This window comes from Dendrobates tinctorius, unplaced genomic scaffold (assembly GCF_039654945.1).
Source record: "Dendrobates tinctorius isolate UK_male_01 unplaced genomic scaffold, ASM3965494v1 ptg000016l, whole genome shotgun sequence".
NCBI lineage: Eukaryota > Metazoa > Chordata > Amphibia > Anura > Dendrobatidae > Dendrobates > Dendrobates tinctorius.
The window spans coordinates 80,395,677-80,416,951 of record NW_027361684.1 but is presented as its reverse complement, the minus strand read 5'-3'; the positions used below and the strand labels follow the sequence as shown (position 1 = coordinate 80,416,951).

General features: G+C 39.6%; 1 protein-coding gene across 1 annotated transcript; it reads right to left on the bottom strand.

Moving 5' to 3' along the window:
• Positions 1–306: 306 nt before the first annotated feature.
• Positions 307–1,474, bottom strand: CLDN34 (claudin 34). The gene has a single exon (XM_073565078.1). The coding sequence runs from the start codon at positions 1,418–1,420 to the stop codon at positions 614–616; it is 807 nt and encodes a 268-aa protein (XP_073421179.1). The 5' UTR covers positions 1,421–1,474; the 3' UTR covers positions 307–613.
• Between the last annotated feature and the right edge of the window lie 19,801 nt (positions 1,475–21,275).

Sequence of the window (21,275 nt, the reverse complement as noted above, 5' to 3'; positions counted from 1 at the left end):
GAAATTTACAGCTGACCTTACTGTTAAAATGGTGGGTTTTAGCCACGCACCTAACCTCTTGCATTGTTATATTGAAAAAGTTCCTAGCATTTGAAAAAAAAAAAAATTAAAATCTGTAATTTATTGTATATATTATATTATATAAAAATTTTTTATATAATATATATAAAACATTTTTTCAAAAGAGACACTTTAAGATTTGAAACAGATTTGAATGAAATAAATGAATGCCAAGGAGTGGAGTAATGCACCAATCTTTCATTTTTCTAATGTCTTTTAGAGAATAAAACCAGTGACCTTATTGGATAGTATATGTAATGCATCTACATTTTCTTAGCACTAGTTTTGGTGAGATCTATACAAATGAAAAACATCAGTGGTGTTCATAGCAACCAGTTGGATTCCAACTTTCCTTTTTCTAAGGATTATGAAAAAGTAAAATCAGTTGCCTGGTTAGTTCTTATAGGTAGCTACTATTACATGTAGAAAAAATAGTGAAAAGAAAAACATCAATATTTCCCATAGGAATAAGACAGCACTGGGAAAATAAGTAATGTTTTATGCCAACTATTTCTGCTACAGTAATCTACAATCATATGTACTGTATATGCAGTCATAGCTTGTCATCTAACTCCCAGACAAAGGCCTCATTCCTAATCCCATCACAGTGAATTGTTCCATTTAAATAATGTTTTAATGAAATAGAGCTTCTGGATTTTCCAGTTAGTCCTGAATCTATGCTGGTTCTGTCAGAGAATATAGAATCCTTGTCACTTATAGGGTATACTCTATTATCAAAACCTCCTGGTAACCTATAGCATAGGAAAAAGATCCCGCTTGTAAAAAGTAAAATAGCGGAGACAAGTCCCACCGAAATCGCAGCTCCTACTTCCTGCTTCTCAGGGCTGGACGGCATCTCAAATGTATTCGGAAAGGTTATACTGAAATTATTGACAACTGAGTGCAAGTTCCAGGCCACAGAAATAGTAATGGAAATGCTGGACAATAGGATTAATATCCCACCTGTTGTAAACCAGTGAGGAATCCTTGGTACATGACTTGCACCTTGAAAAGCATTTTTTAGCCCGAAGACACATACAGCGTTCCCAGCTGCCCCAAGAATGATAGCCACTAGCATGAGTCCTTGTGCCACAAATATTTCCTGAGGTACGAAGGAGTCCTTCACACTAAAATGCTGACAGTACATATTTTCCAGGTTAGGAGATACTAAAACATGACTGAAGAAGCAAGTCCTCCATATTCCTATCCAAGCAATTCCAGAGGTAATGAGAGTGGTGTTAGCTACGTGCCATACTCTCCACTGCACAAGTCCTGTAGAAATGGAACCCAAAATCCAGCCCACAGTTGAAATAGCAAATCCAGCAATTTGAAGATTAGCTGTGTGGGCCAGGTAGGGCATGACCTGAAGATCTTTAGCAGCTTCTCCGTCCCACAATCACTTATCACAGTCATGTATATCCAGTCACTGAGGAGAAAATATGAAAAGGTTAGGTTAGTAACTATGGTTTAGGGATTTTAATGAACGAGCCCTGCTACCTGGAATTGTGACAAAGCTCTTCATATTGGCCTTTGCTTGATTTCCTCCTCACCGTAATACGTCTGTCCTCTGACTCGTCTTCACATAAAATGAGCACGACTGTTAAGCCGGCTAATAATGTTGCCAGGGAACAGGAAACAAGTCTATAGAATATGGCTACCTGTACACCCTATAGTGTTTAGATACAAGATTAGCTATGTACTCAACAGCACGGCAACTGTTCTTGTTACATCTCATTTCTCAGATCTTCTGGTTTACCCAGATTAGATCTTAGCCTAGAGATATCTGTTAATCTGAAATCGGAGTTAGTTTTGGTATACCAATATATATTGTTATTTTATTAAATATGCTAAAATTGCTTTTGAATTGGTATATTACTACATAGAGATAATAGCTCATGCATCTACTTACTGACTTTACTTATTATGTTCATATATTTATATGTTGCAGTTTATAAAACATAAAGTCTGAGCAATCAGTGCTATGCTATATGCAAATAAGCATGAATGATCTTGAAGTGCTTTTGATATGTGGAGTTCTAGGCCCTAAACCCCCCACAAAGCAAAGCTTCTACATGAGCCGTCTACAATGCTGAGTACGGACCTAAAATTATTTTATTTTGAGCCCAGACTTACCGTATCTGTGTGCTTGACTAAGGCCATGTTCACATGTTCAGTATTTGGTCAGTATTTTACATCAGTATTTGTAAGCCAAAACCAGGAGTGGAACAATCAGAGGAAAAGTATAATAGAAACACGTCACCACTTCTGTATTTATCACCCACTCCTGGTTTTGGTTTACAAATACTGATGTAAAATACTGACCGAATACGGAATCTGTGAATGTGGCCTAATGGAGAGGCCGATCACTTCTGCATGGAGTTTTGAGAAATTCGTGGACTCTCAGGACAAAGAACCCCTTTCATCTGTGTCGATGACACACATTACAGTGGAACCAATTAAGATTCAATGAGGCCTGTCTACCATCTGTAAAATCCATTATATGTTGGGCAGCATGGTGACTCAGGCTCATGTTAGCCTGTTTCTTTGCAGAGCTTGAGTCCTTGGTTCCACTCCCACCAAAGACAACATCTGCAAAGTTTGGTATATTATCAATTTCTATTGAGAAATGGGGCGGCGGCAGTCCTCTATGTGAACTCAGAATCGAGGGAAGGTGAGTTTTCACATAAATATGCGGTACATACAAAAGCGGCAGGAATAGACAAATGATTTTTAGCAATACAGGAAGGCATCAAGAAGGGACTGAGGGAGAAGAGGGACACAAATGTGTGAGGGATGCAAAACATTTATGCTTGTGTCATGGGGAATTGGTGGATTTGGATAATGGAGGATCGGTGAGGGGGGGGGACCTCGTGAGGCTCTGAATCCCACTATTTGGAATTAAATTGTGATGGGTGATTATGTCCCGGGTAAGGGATTGGAGCATCCGTGGATGATGGCTTATGTTTATTGGTCAGGTTGATTAATAGGTGCCTTTGAGCTGGTGCATAGCGGCTAGAGGTGATATGTGACCTGTGCCGAGGTGGTAATATTAGACCTGTTTTATAGGTATTAGGCTTTAAGGACCATCCCTCTATAAGGTTGTTTTATAGTTACAATGTTTGTTATAAATTGTTAATAAAAGGCCGCTGTGGCCAATTAAATCCAACATTAGAGCGGCTAAAGGGGAATCAGGCAAAGAGGTTAAACTAGCTCACATGACTCACAAATACCCTATGTCATGTATGTTGACGTTATATAACATTGTCGACAATTAACATTGCAGCATGACCTATATCAGTAATTCTACTGCATTTTAAGCAGCTTACTCCTTTAACCCTTTCGCGCCTGAGCCTGTTTTTGCCTTCGTGACCAGGCCAATATTTTCAATTCTGACCAGTGTCACTTTATGAGGCCATAACTCTAGAACGCTTCAACGGATCCTGCTGATTCTGACATTGTTTTCTCACGACATATTGTACTTCAGGATAGTGGTAAAATTTCTTAGATATGAACTGCGCTTATATGTTAAAAAAATCGAAATTTGGCAAAAATTTAGAAAATTTTGCAATTTTCAAACTTTTAATTTTTATGCCCTTAAATCAGAGAGTGATATCGCACAAAATAGTTAATAAATAACATTTCCCACACGTCTACTTTACATCTGCACAATTTTGGAAACATAATTTTTTTTTTTTTGGAAGTTATAAGGGTTAAAAGTTGACCAGCGATTTCTCATTTTTACAACAAAATTTACAACACCATTTTTTTTAGGGACCACCTCACATTTGAAGTGAGTTTGGGGGGTCAATATGACAGAAAATACCCAAAAGTGACACCATTCTAAAAACTGCACCTCTCAATGTACTCAAAACCACATTCAAGAAGTTTATTAACCCTTCAGGTGCTTCACATGAATGAATGGAATGTGGAAGGAAAAAATAAACATTTAACTTTTTTTCACAAACATTTTACTTCAGAACCATTTTTTTTATTTTCACAAGTGTAAAAACAGAAAATGAACCACAAAATTTTTTGTGCAATTTCTCCCAAATACGCCGATACCCCGTATGTGGGGCTAAACCACTGTTTGAGCACACGGCAGAGCTCAGAAAGGAAGGAGTACCGTTTGACTTTTTCAATGCAGAATTGGCTGGAATTGAGATAGGACGCCATGTCGCATTTGGAGAGCCCCTAATGTGCCTAAACAGTGGAAACCCCCACAAGTGACCCCATTTTGGAAACTAGACCCCTTAAAGAACTTATCTAGATGTGTGGTGAGCACTTTGAACCCCCAAGTGCTTCACAGAAGTTTATAACGTAGAGCCATGAAAATAAAAAATCATTTTTGTTCCACAAACATGATCTTTTAGCCCCCAATTTTTTATTTTCACAAGGGTAACAGGAGAAATTGGACCCCAAAAGTTGTTGTCCAATTTGTCCTGAGTACACTGGTACCCCATATGTGGAAGAAAACTACTGTTTGGGCACACGGTGGGGCTCGGAAGGGAAGTAGTGACGTTTTGGAATGCAGACTTTGATGGAATGGTCTGCGGGTGTCATGTCGCGTTTGCAGAGCCCCTGATGTGCCTAAACAGTGGAAATCCTCCACAAGTGACCCCTTTTTGGAAACTAGACCCCCCCAAGGAACTTATCTAGATGTGTGGTGAGCACTTTGAACCCCCAAGTGTTTCACTAAAGTTTATAATGTAGAGCCATGAAAATAAAAAAATCATTTTTTTTCCACAAAAATGATCTTTTAGCTCCCAATTTTTATTTTCACAAGGGTAACAGGAGAAATTGGACCCTAAGAGTTGTTGTCCAATTTGTCCTGAGTACGCTGGTACCCCACATGTGGGGGGGGGACCACTGTTTGGGCACACGGTGGGGCTCGGAAGGGAAGTAGTGACGTTCTGGAATGCAGACTTTGATGGAATGGTCTGCGGGCATCATATTGCATTTACAGAGCCCCTGATGTACCTAAACAGTGGAAACCCCCAATTCAAATTCCAACCCTAACCCCAACACACCCCTAACCCTAGCCCTAACCCTAGCCCTAACCCTAGCCCTAACCCTAGCCCTAACCCTAGCCCTAACCCTAACCCTAACCCTAACCCTAGCCCTAGCCCTATCCCTAACCCTAACCCTAACCCTAGCCCTAGCCCTAACCCTAACCCTAGACATAGCCCTAGCCTGCCTACCTGCTTTTTTTTTCTTTACTTTTTTTTATTTTTGTGTTTTTTATTTTTTGTATTTTTGACTCATAGTAACGCCATTTCTCCTCTGATCTCACACTGGCAGATTATCAGAGGAGAAGCAGCGTTACTATGTGACAAGATCGCTGCCCGGCACATAGTAACGCCACTTCTCCTCTGATCTCACACTGACAGATGATCAGAGGAGAAGCTGCGTTACTGTGTGACAAGATCGCTGCCTGACACAGCTGTGCCAGGCAGCGATCAGCTGTGCCAGGCAGCGATCTAGTCACACTGTAACGCTGCTTCACCTCTGCTCATCTGTCAGCATGAGCTCAGAGGAGAAGTCGCGTTATAATGAGGGAGATCGCCGGGAAACAAGCAGCTTTCCCAGCGAGCTCTCTCATTGGCTGCTGTGACGCGACGTCATCAGGACCTGAACCAATCAGGTCTCGATGATGTCGGGGGTCCCAGCATGCATTGTGCACCGGGATCCCTGCATTATAAGGTATGAGGGGGTCCCGGGGGGCACAAAACCGCCGACAGTAGATAAACGTCGGCGCTGCACAAAGCCCAGCAAGCGCCAACGTTTATCTACTGTGGGCGGTCGGGAAGAGGTTAAAAGAATTCTCCTAGAATAGAAAAAAACAAATAACTGAAGGAAATGTAATTTTAATTAGATTATTTAATAATTTTAGTTAGCAAATAACAAATGGTCTGTATAGGAAAGTACACTGAAGTTCATAAAAATTGCCGTCACTTTGTTACAATTGAAATAAACATGTCTTAGAACAAGTGGCTGTAAGCATGTGCAGTAGGAAGCTCCATTGCTGTGGTATGGTGAAAACTATGTCAAGTATTGTCATTCAGAAAGAAAGGGTGGATAGGAGTATGAGCAGACTCTTCTTTCCTCAGCGCCCTTTGTATCTCCAGTTTTATATCAGAAGGACAGGGTGGACAACAGTGTGAGTAAACGTCTTCTTACCTCAAGTCCCCTGGTATCTCCAGTATTTGATCAGATTGTCATGATGGACAACAATGTGAGCAGCCTCTTCTTACCTCAGCTCCTCTGATATATCAAATATTAGACAGGTTAGACTATACTGTGTGCAGCACTTGCTCACAGGCATCTGTCCTATAAACATTTTAGTAAATTTTTCTCTCTGTTTAACATGTTAGTAGTCATTTTACTACTATCAAATACTAAGACATATGTTTGTTTATGACTTATTCTTGGCAGCTAGACTATCTTGAAATGTATTTACTCATCATAAAGAAAATTTAGATCAGTAAAACAGCAATTTAGACTGGATGCCTGAACTTGATCATGTATTTGCTGCTGTCTGGGTACTGATATGAATTGATAATTAAGACCTTAATGACATTTGACGTACCTATATATTATGGTCGGATAGAGGTTCCCAACCAATGATGTATAGGGACAACATGGCAGTCATGCATGGAACAGGAGCTGTGCCAGTGATCGCAACATTTAGGAGGCTAGGAGAGGGAGAATGCTCCCTCTTCATCCAATCGGCGCTCTGCGACGTCATATCGAGGGTCCGATGGTCGTCATGGCAACCTAAGGTCTACAAGACGACCTTCGGATCTGCCAGTGATGGTGACGGTTTCCTGCTTAGGCCATGCCAAGAGTATGGTCTAAGAGGTTTCTGTCAGTGGAATACTAAGATGTATAATGCAATGCAGTGTTGGTACATTTCAACATTTCAACGTATACCATTGATCAGAGTAATGAAAGTGAAACTCCAATAGAGGGACCAAGTAAAATGAAAATTGTTAAAATATTTAAAAAAAAGTCACAAATAATAAAAAAGAACAGAATATTATACCTATAAATAAGTATATTTATGTAGAAAAAAAAGAAAGAAAAGTACACATATTTGATATCGCTGAGTCCAGAACGACCTGATCTATAAAACTGTCACACTAGTTAACTCCTTAACTTTTAGATTATATTGCAGGACAAAAAGTGGATTAAAATGTTATTGAAAAGTCAAATGAAAATAAAAATGGTATAGCTGAAAACATCATCTTTATCCTGCAAAAAATTGGACACCATACAGCTCCGTCAGCAGAGAATACAGCAATGGAAAAATAATAATTTTTGCTGAAATAGTTTTTATTACCGTATATACTCACATTTAAGCTGAGATTTTCAGCCCATTTTTGGGGGCTGAAAGTCCCCCTCTCAGCTTATACGCAAGTCATATACGCCAGGGGGTTGGCGGGGGGAGGGGGAGCGGCGGTGTCAAATCATACTTACCCCCTCCTGGTGCGGTCTCTGTAGCTCCCTGCTTCTCCCATGGTCTCAGGCTCCTTCCTTCAGCGGTCACGAGGTACCGCTCAGTAAAGTCATGAATGCAGTAGCGGCAGCATATGGGGGCATAATCTATGGAGCATCTTATGGGGGCATAATCTATAGAGCATCTTATGGGACAGCATATGGGGGCATAATCTATGGAGCAGCATATGGGGCATAATCTATGGAGCATTTTATGGAGCATCTTATGGGGCATAATCTATGGAGCAGCTTATGGGGCATAATCTATGGACCAGCATATGGGGCATAATCTATGGAGCAGCATATGGGGCATAATCTATGGAGCATTTTATGGAGCATCTTATGGGGCATAATCTATGGAGCAGCTTATGGGGCATAATCTATGGACCAGCATATGGGGCATAATCTATGGAGCATCTTATGGGGCATAATCTATGGAGCATTTTATGGAGCATATTATGGGGGCATAATCTATGGAGCATTTTATGGAGCATATTATGGGGGCATAATCTATGGAGCATTTAATGGGGCAGCATATGGGGGCATAATCTATGGAGCATCTTATGGGGGCATAGTTTGTGGAGCATTTTATGGGGCAGCATATGGGGCATATTATTCTATGGAGCATTTTATGGGGCCATTATTAACCTTTGTGCCGCATTATATGGGGTGTATTTTGTATGGAGTATCTTATGGGGCCATCATGAACTGTATGAAGCATTATATGGGGTTTCTGATTCAATATGGATATTCTAAAACATTTAACCTACTGATGTCTCAATTAATTTTACTTTTATTAGTATCTATTTTTATTTTTGAAATTTACCAGTAGCTGCTGCATTTTCCACCCTAGACTTATACGTGAGTCAATAAGTTTTCCCAGTTTTTTGTGGCAAAATTAGGGGGAACGGCTTATACTCGGGTCGGCTTATACATGAGTATATACGGTATGTTAAAAAGTGGCAAAACATAAAAAATTATATAAATATGACATCACTGCAAGTGTACTGACCCGAGGAATAAAGCTGTGTTATCAATTTTGCCACACAGTGCACAAAAAAAACAACAATGAAAAAACAATTCCTGAATTGCTGAGTTTTGCTCATTCTGCTCCCAAAAATCTGAAAAGAAAGTGATCAAAAAATGTTATCAATTTGACCTGGAAAAAGCAAGTCCTCACAGGAATCTGTCAGCAGAAATATTGACAAATTATATATCTCAAAATATGCTGATGCAAAAGCTTTTAGTGTGTGATGGTAGCCAAATATAAAAAAACTTACATAAATCTGGTATCACTGTAATCGCACTAACCCGAAGACTGAAGTCACTTATATCAAACAATGAATGGTGTAAAAAAAAAAAAATGAAACCAATTCTTCATTCTGCTTTCCGTAGAGCGCAGGAAGGCTCGATTCACATTTATCCTGTGCTCTACGCTGAGTGCTTATACCAGGGTTTCTGTGTAAATATCTGAAATACGTGATTCAGATGGAACCCAAGGTGAAAGATGTCCTACAATGAGGCAGATGGAGACACTGTGGATGTTGTATGGCATATGATACGGCGGTGTCCATCTTTTTAAGACTGCATAAAACGGACACATTTTTGTGGACTTCTGAAAAGGACATCATTGAACCACCTGAATCATGTAATTCAGAGCTTTAGATGGAAATCCCAATAAAAGCTTCATCTGAATACATAAAAAGCAAGTCCCCACTCAGGTCCATTATCTTTCAATGAAAATATAGGGGCTTCTACATTACTGGTAGCCCAAACGCTCAGGAAAGTGCTATGGCTACTTGCCCCCCTCAAAAGAAATTCATCAAATTTTGCACTCTCAAATCCAAATGTCTCCCTCCCTTCTGAGCCACAGTGTCCCTAAACCACATTTAGCATCCACATGTTTAGCAGTACCGTAGCGATGAGAGCCCTCTTAATTTACTGGTGCATATCTCCAGAAGCACAAGCTGGACATAATGTACTAGGCACTACAACCTACTGGATGCTACAATGTACTTGGCACTGCAATTTACTGGCACTAGAATGGTAGATTTGCAATTTTCACTCAGCAACATCCACTGCTGCTCGTGTCTGGAAAACACTCATGGAGTCAAAATCTTCACTACACCTGTAGATAAATTTTCAGAGGGGTGTAATTTCCAATATGGAGTCACTTAAGGGGGATTCTGCTCTTCTGGCACCTAGGAACTCTGTTTATGGTGTCTGCAGACTATTCTAGGAAAATCTGTGTTTCAAGAGTCAAATAGCCCTCCGTCTCTTCTGAGTTTCACTATGTGGCTAACCATTCAGCAGAAATTGTGGACACATTTTTTAATGCCATTTTTACCCATACTACTGTGTGAAAAGGTAAAATCTGGGGCTAAAACAACATTTTTGTGATAAAATTGTAATTATTTGGTATGAAATTCTTTGACACACCCATGGAGTTAATATAATCACTGCACAGTTAGATCAATTCACTGTGACAAGTAGTTTGTAAAATTGGGTCACTTATGGGGGTTCTGATGTTCTGGTACCTCAAGGGCTCTTCCAGTGGCTCATGGCACCAGCAAACCATAGCAAAATCTGCACTATAATATGACCTTCTTTCCCTTCTGAGCTTCCCACTGATCATGAAAAGTAGTTCCCGATTACAAGCAGGGTATTGGTGCGCTCAGCAGAGATTGCACAACAAACTTTGAGGTCCATTTTTTCCTATTAATTCTTATAGAAATTTAAAATGTGGGGCTAAAACTACATTTTAGTGGTAAAGATGTAATTATTCTTTCTTCACCACCCAATGGTATAACATTTTGTGAGGCACATTCTCAACATGCTCAATGCACCCCTAGATGGATTCATTGTGGGATGTAGATTATAAAATGGGGTCACTTCTGGGGATCTGCTGTTCTGTCACGTCAAAGGCTTTGCCAATGTTTCATGGCAGCCTCAAACTATTTTAGAAAAATCTGAACTACAATATCATGCTTCTTCCCTTCTGAGCTTTGCACTGTGTCTCAAAAGTATGGGGTATCGGCATACTCAGGAGAAATTTCACAACAGATTTTGGGGTCCATTTTTTATGCTACTCTTGTGAAATTTTGGACTAAAGCAACATTTTTGTGGGGAAAAATGTAATTTTTATTTTCTTGGCTCAACGTTATAAAATTCTGTGAATCACCTGTGAGTTCAAGATGCTCATCACACTTCTAGGTTCTTTGATGAGTGTAGTTTCCAAAATGTTGTCATTTGTGGGAGTTTCCACTGTTTAAGCACATCAGAGGCTCTGCAAGCGTGACATGGTATCTGCAGTCTATTCTACACAATTCTGCCTTCCAAAAGTCAAAAGTCTCCTTCCGATATTTTTACGAATAAACACAAAAAATTTCAACCTAAATTTACCACTAACTTAAAGTACAGTATGTCTGAATTGTAAAATTTGCCCTGGTCAAGGAGGAGAAAGCAGGCTAGCAGGTGTAGGGGTTAAAGTGTTCTGTTGGCAATAAAATATACTGTACATTATTTTTCTTTTTTGTTTATCTTTTGATGTCTGAAGTTTCACGCAATTCTCTGAACACTGACTTTAATCAATCTTTAAACTGTCCATTTGGCAATAAAGTTTTCTAAAGCAGAAATTTTTGTTCACCTTTGATAGATTAGTTATATTGCAGAGAAGAGTTTGTTAAAGGGAATCTGTCATCTCATTTTTGCCCTATGTGATGCGGCCTCCGCCATCAGGGGCTTATCTACAGAATGCTGTAGATAAGCCCCTGATGGCGGTGGCCGCATCTCATAGGGCAAAAATGAGGTGACAGATTCCCTTTAATAGCACTATCAACATCGGGCCACCCACTTGCTCAGATATTATCCTTGAAAGTCCGAATTGGTCTGAAAAATTGGAATAATAATATAGGTGAGCAGAAATTAGTCTCTTTTGTAACATCATGGCTTGTGTAACATCCTTGCCTGTACAGAAGTTGATCACAGTATTAATATTTTGTCACTGATACTAAAAGATAACGATGATGCTGATCTAGTCATCCCAACAAAAATATATGGAATATACTCATATTTAAATGAAAGGTAACAACTAAGTAAGCCAGAAAAACATATTATTTTTAGTTTACTGCTTGTTAAAAGATTTTTTACGCTTTCAGGTGTTTTTTGCCGCTTTTGGCCAACGCTGTATTAAAATAATAATGTCAACTAGTTGTTACCTTCCTCGGGTCCAGCGCTACCTCTCTGCCACTGCTTGAGTCTCTGTTTATCGTTTGCAGTGCCGACCTCATGATTACAGTACACATGACTGATATAGCCAATCGCTGAGCTCAGTGGTTCTGCCAGTGTAGACGGCATGAGCTGCTGAGCTTGGTGATTGTCTGCAGCGGTGATGTGAATTGTAATTGTGAAGTTGCAGCTTCAGCCAATACACATAGACCGTAGTAGCTATAGAAAAGGCCAAACACAAAAAAAAAATACTATAAATATTCCAATACACACACACTATGGAGGTAATTAATTTTATACCTTATTTCAGAATATTATTGTAAAAAAGATGAGAATTTTGTCTCACTTCTGTTTTGCTCTAGAATTTATGACCATTTATTCTACTCTCGACTCTTATAAATCGCTACATTTTTTATTGAATTTTTAAGTACTATAGAGAAGCCTATGGGAAGAGCAGCAAATAATGCGCCATACGCAAATTGAGCACTCCATGATTAAAATGGCCATAGTAACATTGTATTTTTTATAAAAAATGAGGTATGTGAAATGAGCCTAGATGGTGTTCACACATTTTAGTCATGCTTTTTATACGTCCGAAAATGATGCACGACAGAGCACACATTCACTCTGTCGGCACCATTATAATCTATGGACCCAAAGGCGCATAAGCCCGAATCCCATTTTGCCAGGGGAATCAGATGTAAACCCCAACAGGACCAGCGAACAGGTGCCAAAACGCAATGTGAAAGCACCCATTGGCTTCTCTAAATGTTGAAAAATGCATGATTAAAATGTCACAAATGCATGGCCATCGCTTGTAGAATATGGTAGTAAATGTCTTTAACAAGAGTTTAAAATATTGATAAAGTAATGATGTGAAGAAGGCCTCTATACCCCTTAAAATATAATTCATTCTGCATAGTAAACAGAGAAAACCCCCAGCATACTCACAAATGGCAGGTGATGATTAGTAAGTGACAACTGCTCTACAAGCCGTATACATAAGTTGAGTGACCTGATCACCTGGTTAGGGCAAGTAACAGTATATCTGGCATACCACTAGTTCTCTAGGTGTGGTTTTACAAGCAACAGTGGCTATGGTGATAAGGGAAGACATTAGTACAGTGTGGCAATGATATCTTATATGTGAGGAACACACATCCTCTGGAGTAATGCACCCGATGCTGCAGTGTTTTATTGTTCTGCCTCCTGAACTACAGTTTCTGATCTCATCTTTGTATCCTGCCAGGGCCATACTGGTGCTCAAATGGTGCCCTGGCACACAAACCCCATTAACCTACAAAATGTTGCCCTTTCCACCAAGCTCTAAAAAAGGAGGTGCACAGTGCATACTTCAACTAATTTTTCTTTACTTGCTGTTCCCCTTGCCACTCACTCCTATTCACACAAGGAAAAAAAAAGTAGAGGATAGAAACACATCACGCACATGTTATTCATACATTAGACCCATGACGCGCACGTCACTCACACATAAAACACATGATAATCATGTCAATTCAACATTACATAAAAGTCACACATTACATACATGCAGTGCACACTATGCACATATCACTCACACTACACTGCAATTGCATTTACAATACATGGCTTTTTTGCAGGTAAAACAATGGCATCCTCACTCAGATGACCAGCATCCCCACACCATGATGTTCCCATCTTCTTTCAAATTTCACTGTTGGTATGGTGTTTTTGGGGTAACTTGCAGTGCCTTTTGGCCTCCAAACATGGTGTGTATTATGGTATCTAAAGAGTTCAATTTTGGTCTCAACTGACCAGACTATGTTCTCCCAGTATATCACAGGCTTGTTTAAATGTTTTTGAGCAAACTCTAAGCACGCTTAAACATGCTTTTTGTTCAGCAATGGAGTCTTGCGTGGTGAGTGTGCATATACCGGCCAAGGAGGCTGTGTGTATTACTTATTGTTTTATTTGAAACAATTGTACCTGCTGATTCCAGGTCCTTCTGCAACTTTCTGTAGCTCTCCACAGGTGGTCCATGGCTCTTGGACAACTCTTCTGATAATTTCTTTCACTCCTCTGAAATCTTGTGGGGAGCACCTGCTCGAAATTCTTCTGTAATCAATGCCATCAATATGTTTTGCATCATGAGATGATTCTTGTGTGGTACTTTGGTAATGAAACATCTTTTTATAGGTCATCAGTTTAACCAGCTGATATTATTTTTCACTAAGTGACAGGATAGCTTTCTAATTATGGATTTTAGCTTTTGTCATAACTTTCCATGGCTTTTTGTGTCTCTATTTCTTCATGTGTTTTCAGTGTTTAATTTTTGGACATCTATGGTTTGATTTCTATGCCTGAGTGGATTGGATGGATTGTTTCCAACATCTGGAAAGACTTTCATGTTAATAGCACCTTTATTAATACTATTACTAGAAAATTGGTGTTGTGTTCAATACTTATTTCACCCTCTGTGTATAAGGTTGTTGAGTTTAGATTGCAAGACCCGTGGATAGTCCTTGCATTGATTTTTATGGATTTCTGCATGAATCCATAGTTTGTTGCAACTCCCTGTAGTGCCATGGATGAGATGCTTGTAATTTGGTTTGTGATAAAGCTTTCAGTGTAGCCTTAGCCATCATTTTTATGATTAACTTGATGTATTTCTGACAATAAATGGTATAAATAATATTTCTTCAATTATTATAAGCTCACTTAAAGTAGTTTTATTAAAAAGCTTTTTATTCTCAAATACCATATATACTCGTTTATAAGCCGACCCGAGTATAAGCAGACCCCCCTAATTTTGCCACAAAAACTGGGAAAACGTATTGACTCACGTATAAGTGTAGGGTGGAAAATGCAGCAGGTACTGGTAAATTTCAAAAATAAAAATAGATACTAATAAAAGTAAAATTAATTGAGACATCAGTAGGTTAAATGTTTTTGAATATCCATATTGAATCAGGATCCCCATATAATGCTCCCTACAGTTCATGATGGCCCCATAAGATGCTCCATACAAAATACACCTCATATAATGCTGCACAACGGTTAATAATGGCCCCATGAGATGCTCCATAAAATAATATGCCCCATATGCTGCTCCATAAAGGTTATGGCCCAATAACATGCTCCATAGATTATGCCCCATATGCTGCCCATAAGATGCTCCATAGAATATGCCCCATATGCTGCTCCATAAATGTTATGGCCCCATAAGATGCTCCATAGAATTTGCCCCATATGCTGCCCCATAAGTTGCTCCATAGAATATGCCCCATATGCTGCTCCATAAATGTTATGGCCCCATAAGATGCTCCATAGAATAGGCCCCATATGCTGCCCCATAAGATGCTCCATAGAATAGGCCCCCATAAGACGCTCCATAGAATATGCTACCCCATAAGATGCTCCATAGAATATGCCCCATAAGATGCTCCATAGAATAGGCCCCATATGCTGCCCCATAATATGCTCTATAGAATATGCCCCCATAAAGTGCTCCATAGAATAATCCCCAAATGAAGCTGCTGCTGCAAATAAAAAAAAATTACATACTCACCTCTCCATTGCTGGGGGCCAAGTGCCGGTGTCACTGCTGGCTCAGGATCCGGCATCTGAGATATTCACCTGTCCCCGTTTCCACGCTGCTCGCCACTGTATGCAGCATCCTCTGTCAGTGATGTTCAGCCAGCAGAGGGCGCGTCGCACACTAACCACATCACCACGCTCTCTGAACGGAACATCACTGACAGAGGACGCTGCAGACAGTGGCGAGCAGCGATGGACTGGGAACAGGTGAATATCACATATACTTACCCCCTCCTGGCGTGGTCTCTGCAGCCCCGTTCTCCCACGGTTTCTGGTGCCTGCCTTCAGCGGTCACATGGTACCGCTCATTAAAGACATGAATATGCGCATATTCATGTCTTTAATGAGCGGTACCACGTGACCGCTGAAAGCAGGCCCCTGAGACTGTGGGACAAGCAGGGGGCTGCAAAGACTGTGTCGGGGGGGTCAGTATAATCTGACACCCCCGCTCCCCCTCCCCCACTGACCCCCTGACATATATGACTCACGTATAAGCCGAGAGGGGGACTTTCAGCCCAAAAAATGGCCTGAAAATCTCGGCTTATACAGTACGTGAGTATATACGGTAGTTTATATGTACTGCACATAAATCTAATTCATAAAATATTCCTTATCTATTTTCCTTCACAGTTGCCCATGGTCTCTGAGGGAATTTGTAGTTTGTAGAACTTATTGAAAACTATGATTCCTGAAATTTTATTCAGCTATTTATTTTCATTTGCGTGCTAGAAAAAACATACTGGCTTTTTTATGAGTATTTTGGGTCTATATTCCATACATATTTTTTCCAAAGCGTCCAGTTTTACCATTAATGTAGCATCTGTTTTACACCTATGCAAAAAAAAAATATATTTTACAAACTTCTTCTACCCATTAGGTAATAAAAATGGATATAACTTGAATGACATATCAATGGTAAATCCATAAATGATCTAGGTTTTCGTGTGGACAAATGGTCGACAAAAATGAAAAAAAAAAAATTATAGATGTGAATATGCCCATAGACTACAATGGACACTTGTTCTGTACGAGAAGAACACAGATAGAACACAACTGCTGATGTAGAAACGGGTATAACATTTCATTCATCCTTTTGCATTTGCTCAATCTCTTTAGATATACAGTTCATAATGAATATTTTCATGGTACATTATAAGAGCAGAATAAAATAATATATATAAATATGAATATCTAAAAAAAATATGTCATATAGCTCTGGTTAATCATTTTTTTTTTTTAATCTGTAAAATAAAGTGAAAAAAGCATCTTACCAAGATTTTGCATGAAGGAAAATTATACTAAAATAATCTTGAATATCAAATTAAAACCAAACCAAGTGTCCTGTAATCTGTTTGTAATCTTACTCTTTTTTCATACCTAAATCTTCACTGGAAATATCAAATAAGGAAACAAAAAAGCTGTCTAAGAATATAGAAAAACACTTACATTATTGTGTGTTGTGTGCACTTGTGCGTTATTCCGTGTACTTCCAATACAGCAAATGACAGAAATGTGAATAGTAAAGGACAGAGACCTGACATGCACACCTCTATGTCACACTCACCCACTAGGTCAACATAGATGAAATAAAGTTTAATAATTAACAAGAGATAGTTACGTCATTTTTTATTCCAAGAAATCCAGGGAAATTTTAACTGAAAAAATTGTGCATTTTTTGTTTGAAGGGGAAGGGTAACTATTTGCTAGGCACTAGAAAAAGCAATCTTTAGTAAGACTTGCATGATATCTGAAAGCAGATCTTAAGGACTATGGTTGAGGCCATGGCCAATACATGCAGATTAGGGTCCCGTTTCACATAGCGACACACCAGCGATCCCGACAACGATACGACCTGGTAGGGATCGCTGGTGCACCGCTAAATGGTCGCTAGTGAGCTGCCAAACAGGCAGATCTCTTCAACGAAGCAGCAACAATCCGGCGATCTATATAACGACCTCTGCGGTCGTTGGTATCTTGTCACACAGCAGCTATTCTGAACGATTCCAGCCTGTGTCCATGAGTTCTGTGTCGCCAACGAGGTCGCTCGTCGGCGTCAAACACAGCGATGCATGCTGGACAGTGTGATGTCGACGATGAAAAAATGGCCCAGAACATTCGAGCACGATCAGCGATATCCAGCGGGGGTCCGGTCGCTGCTATGTGTCACATGTAGCGAGATCGCAGGCGAGATCACTGTTGCGTCACAAAATCGGTGATGCTTTAGCGATCTCGCCAGCGACCTCGCTATGTGAGACGGGGGTTTAGAGATGAGCAAATCTTTTGAAATTTAAATTAGTGAGGCTTGACAAATTTCCAAAAAAATTGATTTGCACAGAATCAATGCACCTCAAATTGCTCAGAAAATACTTGTGTAAAACTCTGAGGTCGTCAATGAATATACTAAACAGTTTTCAAGCTTTTTAATACAAATATAATGGCTTTACTATACATGTGTAGAGGTAAACGCATGGTGACCAAGAGCCTTTCTAACCCCTTAATGACCTATGAGGTATTAACATAGTAACATAGTTAGTAAGGCCGAAAAAAGACATTAGTCCATCCAGTTCAGCCTATAAAATTCTGTCAGAATAAATCCCCAGATCTACGTTCTTCTAAAGAACCTAACAATAACTGTAAGATACAATATTGTTACACTCCAGGAAGACATCCAGGCCTCTCTTGAACCCTTCGACTGAGTTCGCCATCACCACCTCCTCAGGCAGGGAATTCCAGATTCTCACTGCCCTAACAGTAAAGAATCCTGCAATAAGTCATATCCTTGACTTTGAAGCGTATTTGCACTCCAAACCCACATCTTTCCCGGGTGATGATGGCTGTGTTATTCAGCCATCATCTGCCTCTAACCACTGCGGGTGAAATGCACTTCTGCCCACAGCTGTTAACCTGTTAAATGCCACTGTCAATCTCTGACAGAAACATTTAATGCGCACCAGCATGGGATGGTGTACCTTTCCAATTCCTCACTGGCACATTTGTGACGTGATCACAGGACGCAAATGTGTTGCCATGACAGCCAGGGGTCTACTGAAGACCCCTATATCTGTCATCATAGTAATCCTATGAGTATCAGCCTGTGGATGGCGTTCATAGGAGATCATTATTTTTATTATATACAGCATACAGATGTGGCATTGCTGTATAAAGCACACATGATTAAATGATCGCAGGTTCAAGTCCCCAAATGGGACTAACAAATACAGTGAGCAGTAAATAAATTTGATTGGTAAGTGGTATAACAAGAAGAAAAATCAAAACGCCAGAATTGCATTTTTTTGACCTCCATAACTAGTGATGGGAAATTCGTGGATGTTCAGGTCCAGCAGGTTAGGTAAAAATCCAAAATGTATCCTCTTTTGTGATCAATAATAGGTTTGCTGTTTTTAATGGAAAAGAGATAACTTATAACAAAACTTTCAAAAATTATTTATTTTTGTAGATCACCAACAGGTTTCCTGTTCGGAAAATAAAGAAGCAATGGCTTTTAAAAAACAAAAAATATCTCTTTTGAGAGCAGTTTGACCCCTTTACCCCCAAGGGTGATTTGTATGTTAATGACCGGTCCAATTTTTACAATTCTGACCACTGTCCCTTCATGAGGTAATAACTCTGGAACGCTTCCATGGATCCTGGTGTTTCTAACAATGTTTTCTCGTGACAGATTGTACTTCGTGTTAGTGGTAACATTTAATTCACATAACTTGCGTTTTTTTGTGAAAAAAATGGAAATTTGGCAAAAATTTGGAAAATTTTGCAATTTTCCAACTTTGAATTTTTATGTCCTTCAATCACAGAGCTATGGCACATAAAAAACTTAATAAGTAACTTTTCCCACATTTTTACTTTACATCAGCACAATTTTGGAACCAACTTTTTTTTGTTAGGAAGTTATAAGGGTTAAAATTTGACCAGCGATTTCTCATTTTTACAACACCATTTTTTTTAGGGACAACATCAAATTTGAAGTCACTTTGAGGGGTCTATATGATAGAAAATGCCCCAAAATGACACCATTCTAAAAACTGCACCCCTGACAGTACCCAAAACCACATTCAAGAAGTTTATTAACCCTTCAGGTGCTTCACAGGAATTTTTGAAATGTTTAAAAAAAATGAACAAATGAACATTTAACTTGTTTTCACAAGAAAATTACTTCAGGTCCAAATTTTTTTATTTTACCAAGGGTAACAGGAGAAATTGGAATGCAAGTTATTGTGCAATTTGTCCTGAGTACGCTGATACCTGATATGTGGGGGGAACCACTGTTTCAGCGCATGGCAGAGCTCGGAAGGGAATGAGCGCCGTTTGACTTTTTCAATGCAAAATTGGCTGGAATTCAGATCGGACGCCATGTCACGTTTGGAGAGCCCCTGATGTGCCTAAAAAGTGGAGCCACCCACAAGTGACCCCATTTTGGAAACTAGACCCCCCAAGGAACTTATCTAGATATGTGGTGAGAACTTTGAACCCCCAAGGGCTTCACAGAAGTTTATAACGTACAGCTGTAAAATTAAAAAATCATTTTTTCCACAAAAATGATCTTTTCACTCCCAAATTTTATTTTCCCAAGGGAAACAGGACCTCAAAAGTTGTTGTGTAATTTTTCCTGAGTAAACTGATACCCCATATGTGGGGGTAAACCACTGTTTGGGCGCATGGCAGAGCTCAGAAGGGATGGAGCGCCGTTTGACACAAAATTGGCTGGAATTGAGATCGGGCACCATGTCGCGTTTGGAGAGCCCCTGATGTGCCTGAATAGTAGAAACCCCCCACAAGTGACCCCATTTTGGAAACTAGACCCCCTAAGGAACTTATCTAGATGTGTGGTGAGCACTTTGAACCCCAAGTGCTTGACAGAAGTTTATAACGCTCTAGAATGAAAATAAAAAAATTATATTTTTTCCAAAAGCATGATCATTTAGTCCCCATTTTATTTTCCCAAGGGTAACAGGAGAAATTGGACACTAAAACTTGTTGTACAATTTGTCCTGAGTATGCTGATACCCCATATGTGGGAGAAAACTACTGTATGGGCACATGTTGGGGCTCAAAAGGGAAGTAGTGACGTTTTGGAATGCAGACTTTGATGGAATAGTCTGCGGGTGTCATGTCGCGCTTGGAGAGCCCCTGATGTGCCTAAACAGTGGAAGCCTCCCATAAGTGACCCCATTTTGAAAATTCGACCCCCCCAAGAAACTTTTCTAGATGTGTGGTGAACACTGAACTCCAAAGTGCTTCACAGAAGTTTATAACGTAGAGTCATAAAAATAAAAAAATCATATTTTTTTCCACAAAAATGATCTTTTTGCCCCCAATTTTTTATTTTCCCAAAGGTAACAGGAGAAATTTGACCCCAATAGTTGGTGTGAAATTTGTCCTAAGTAGGCGGATACTCCATATGTGAGGGTAAACCACTGTTTGGGCACATGGCAGAGCTTGTAAGGGAAGGAGCACCGTTTGACTTTTTCAAAGCAGAATTGGCTGGAATAGACATCAGACGCCATGTTGCATTTGGAGAGCCCCCGATGTGCCTGAATAGTGGAAACCCCCCAATGCTCACTCTAACCCTAACCCCAACACACCTTTAACCCTACCCTTAATCCCAGCCCTAATCATAACGGGAAAATGGAAATTAATCCTTTTTTTAATTTTATTTTTTCCTATCTAAGGGGGGTTTGAGTTACTATTTATAGTGGGTTTTCCTGTTTGGCAGCTGTCACACGCTAAAAGACGCTTTTTATTGTAAAAATAGTTTTTGCATCACCACATTTTGAGAGCCATAATTTTTCCATATTTTGACCCACAGAGCCATGCCAGGTCTTATTTTTTGCGGGACGAGTTGACATTTTTATTGGTACCATTTTCGGGCACATGATATTTTTTGAACGCTTTTTATT

Bases quoted from the DNA above. Each gene is read 5' to 3' on its own strand.
- CLDN34 (XM_073565078.1), bottom strand. From the start codon at position 1,420: ATGCCCTACCTGGCCCACACAGCTAATCTTCAAATTGCTGGATTTGCT.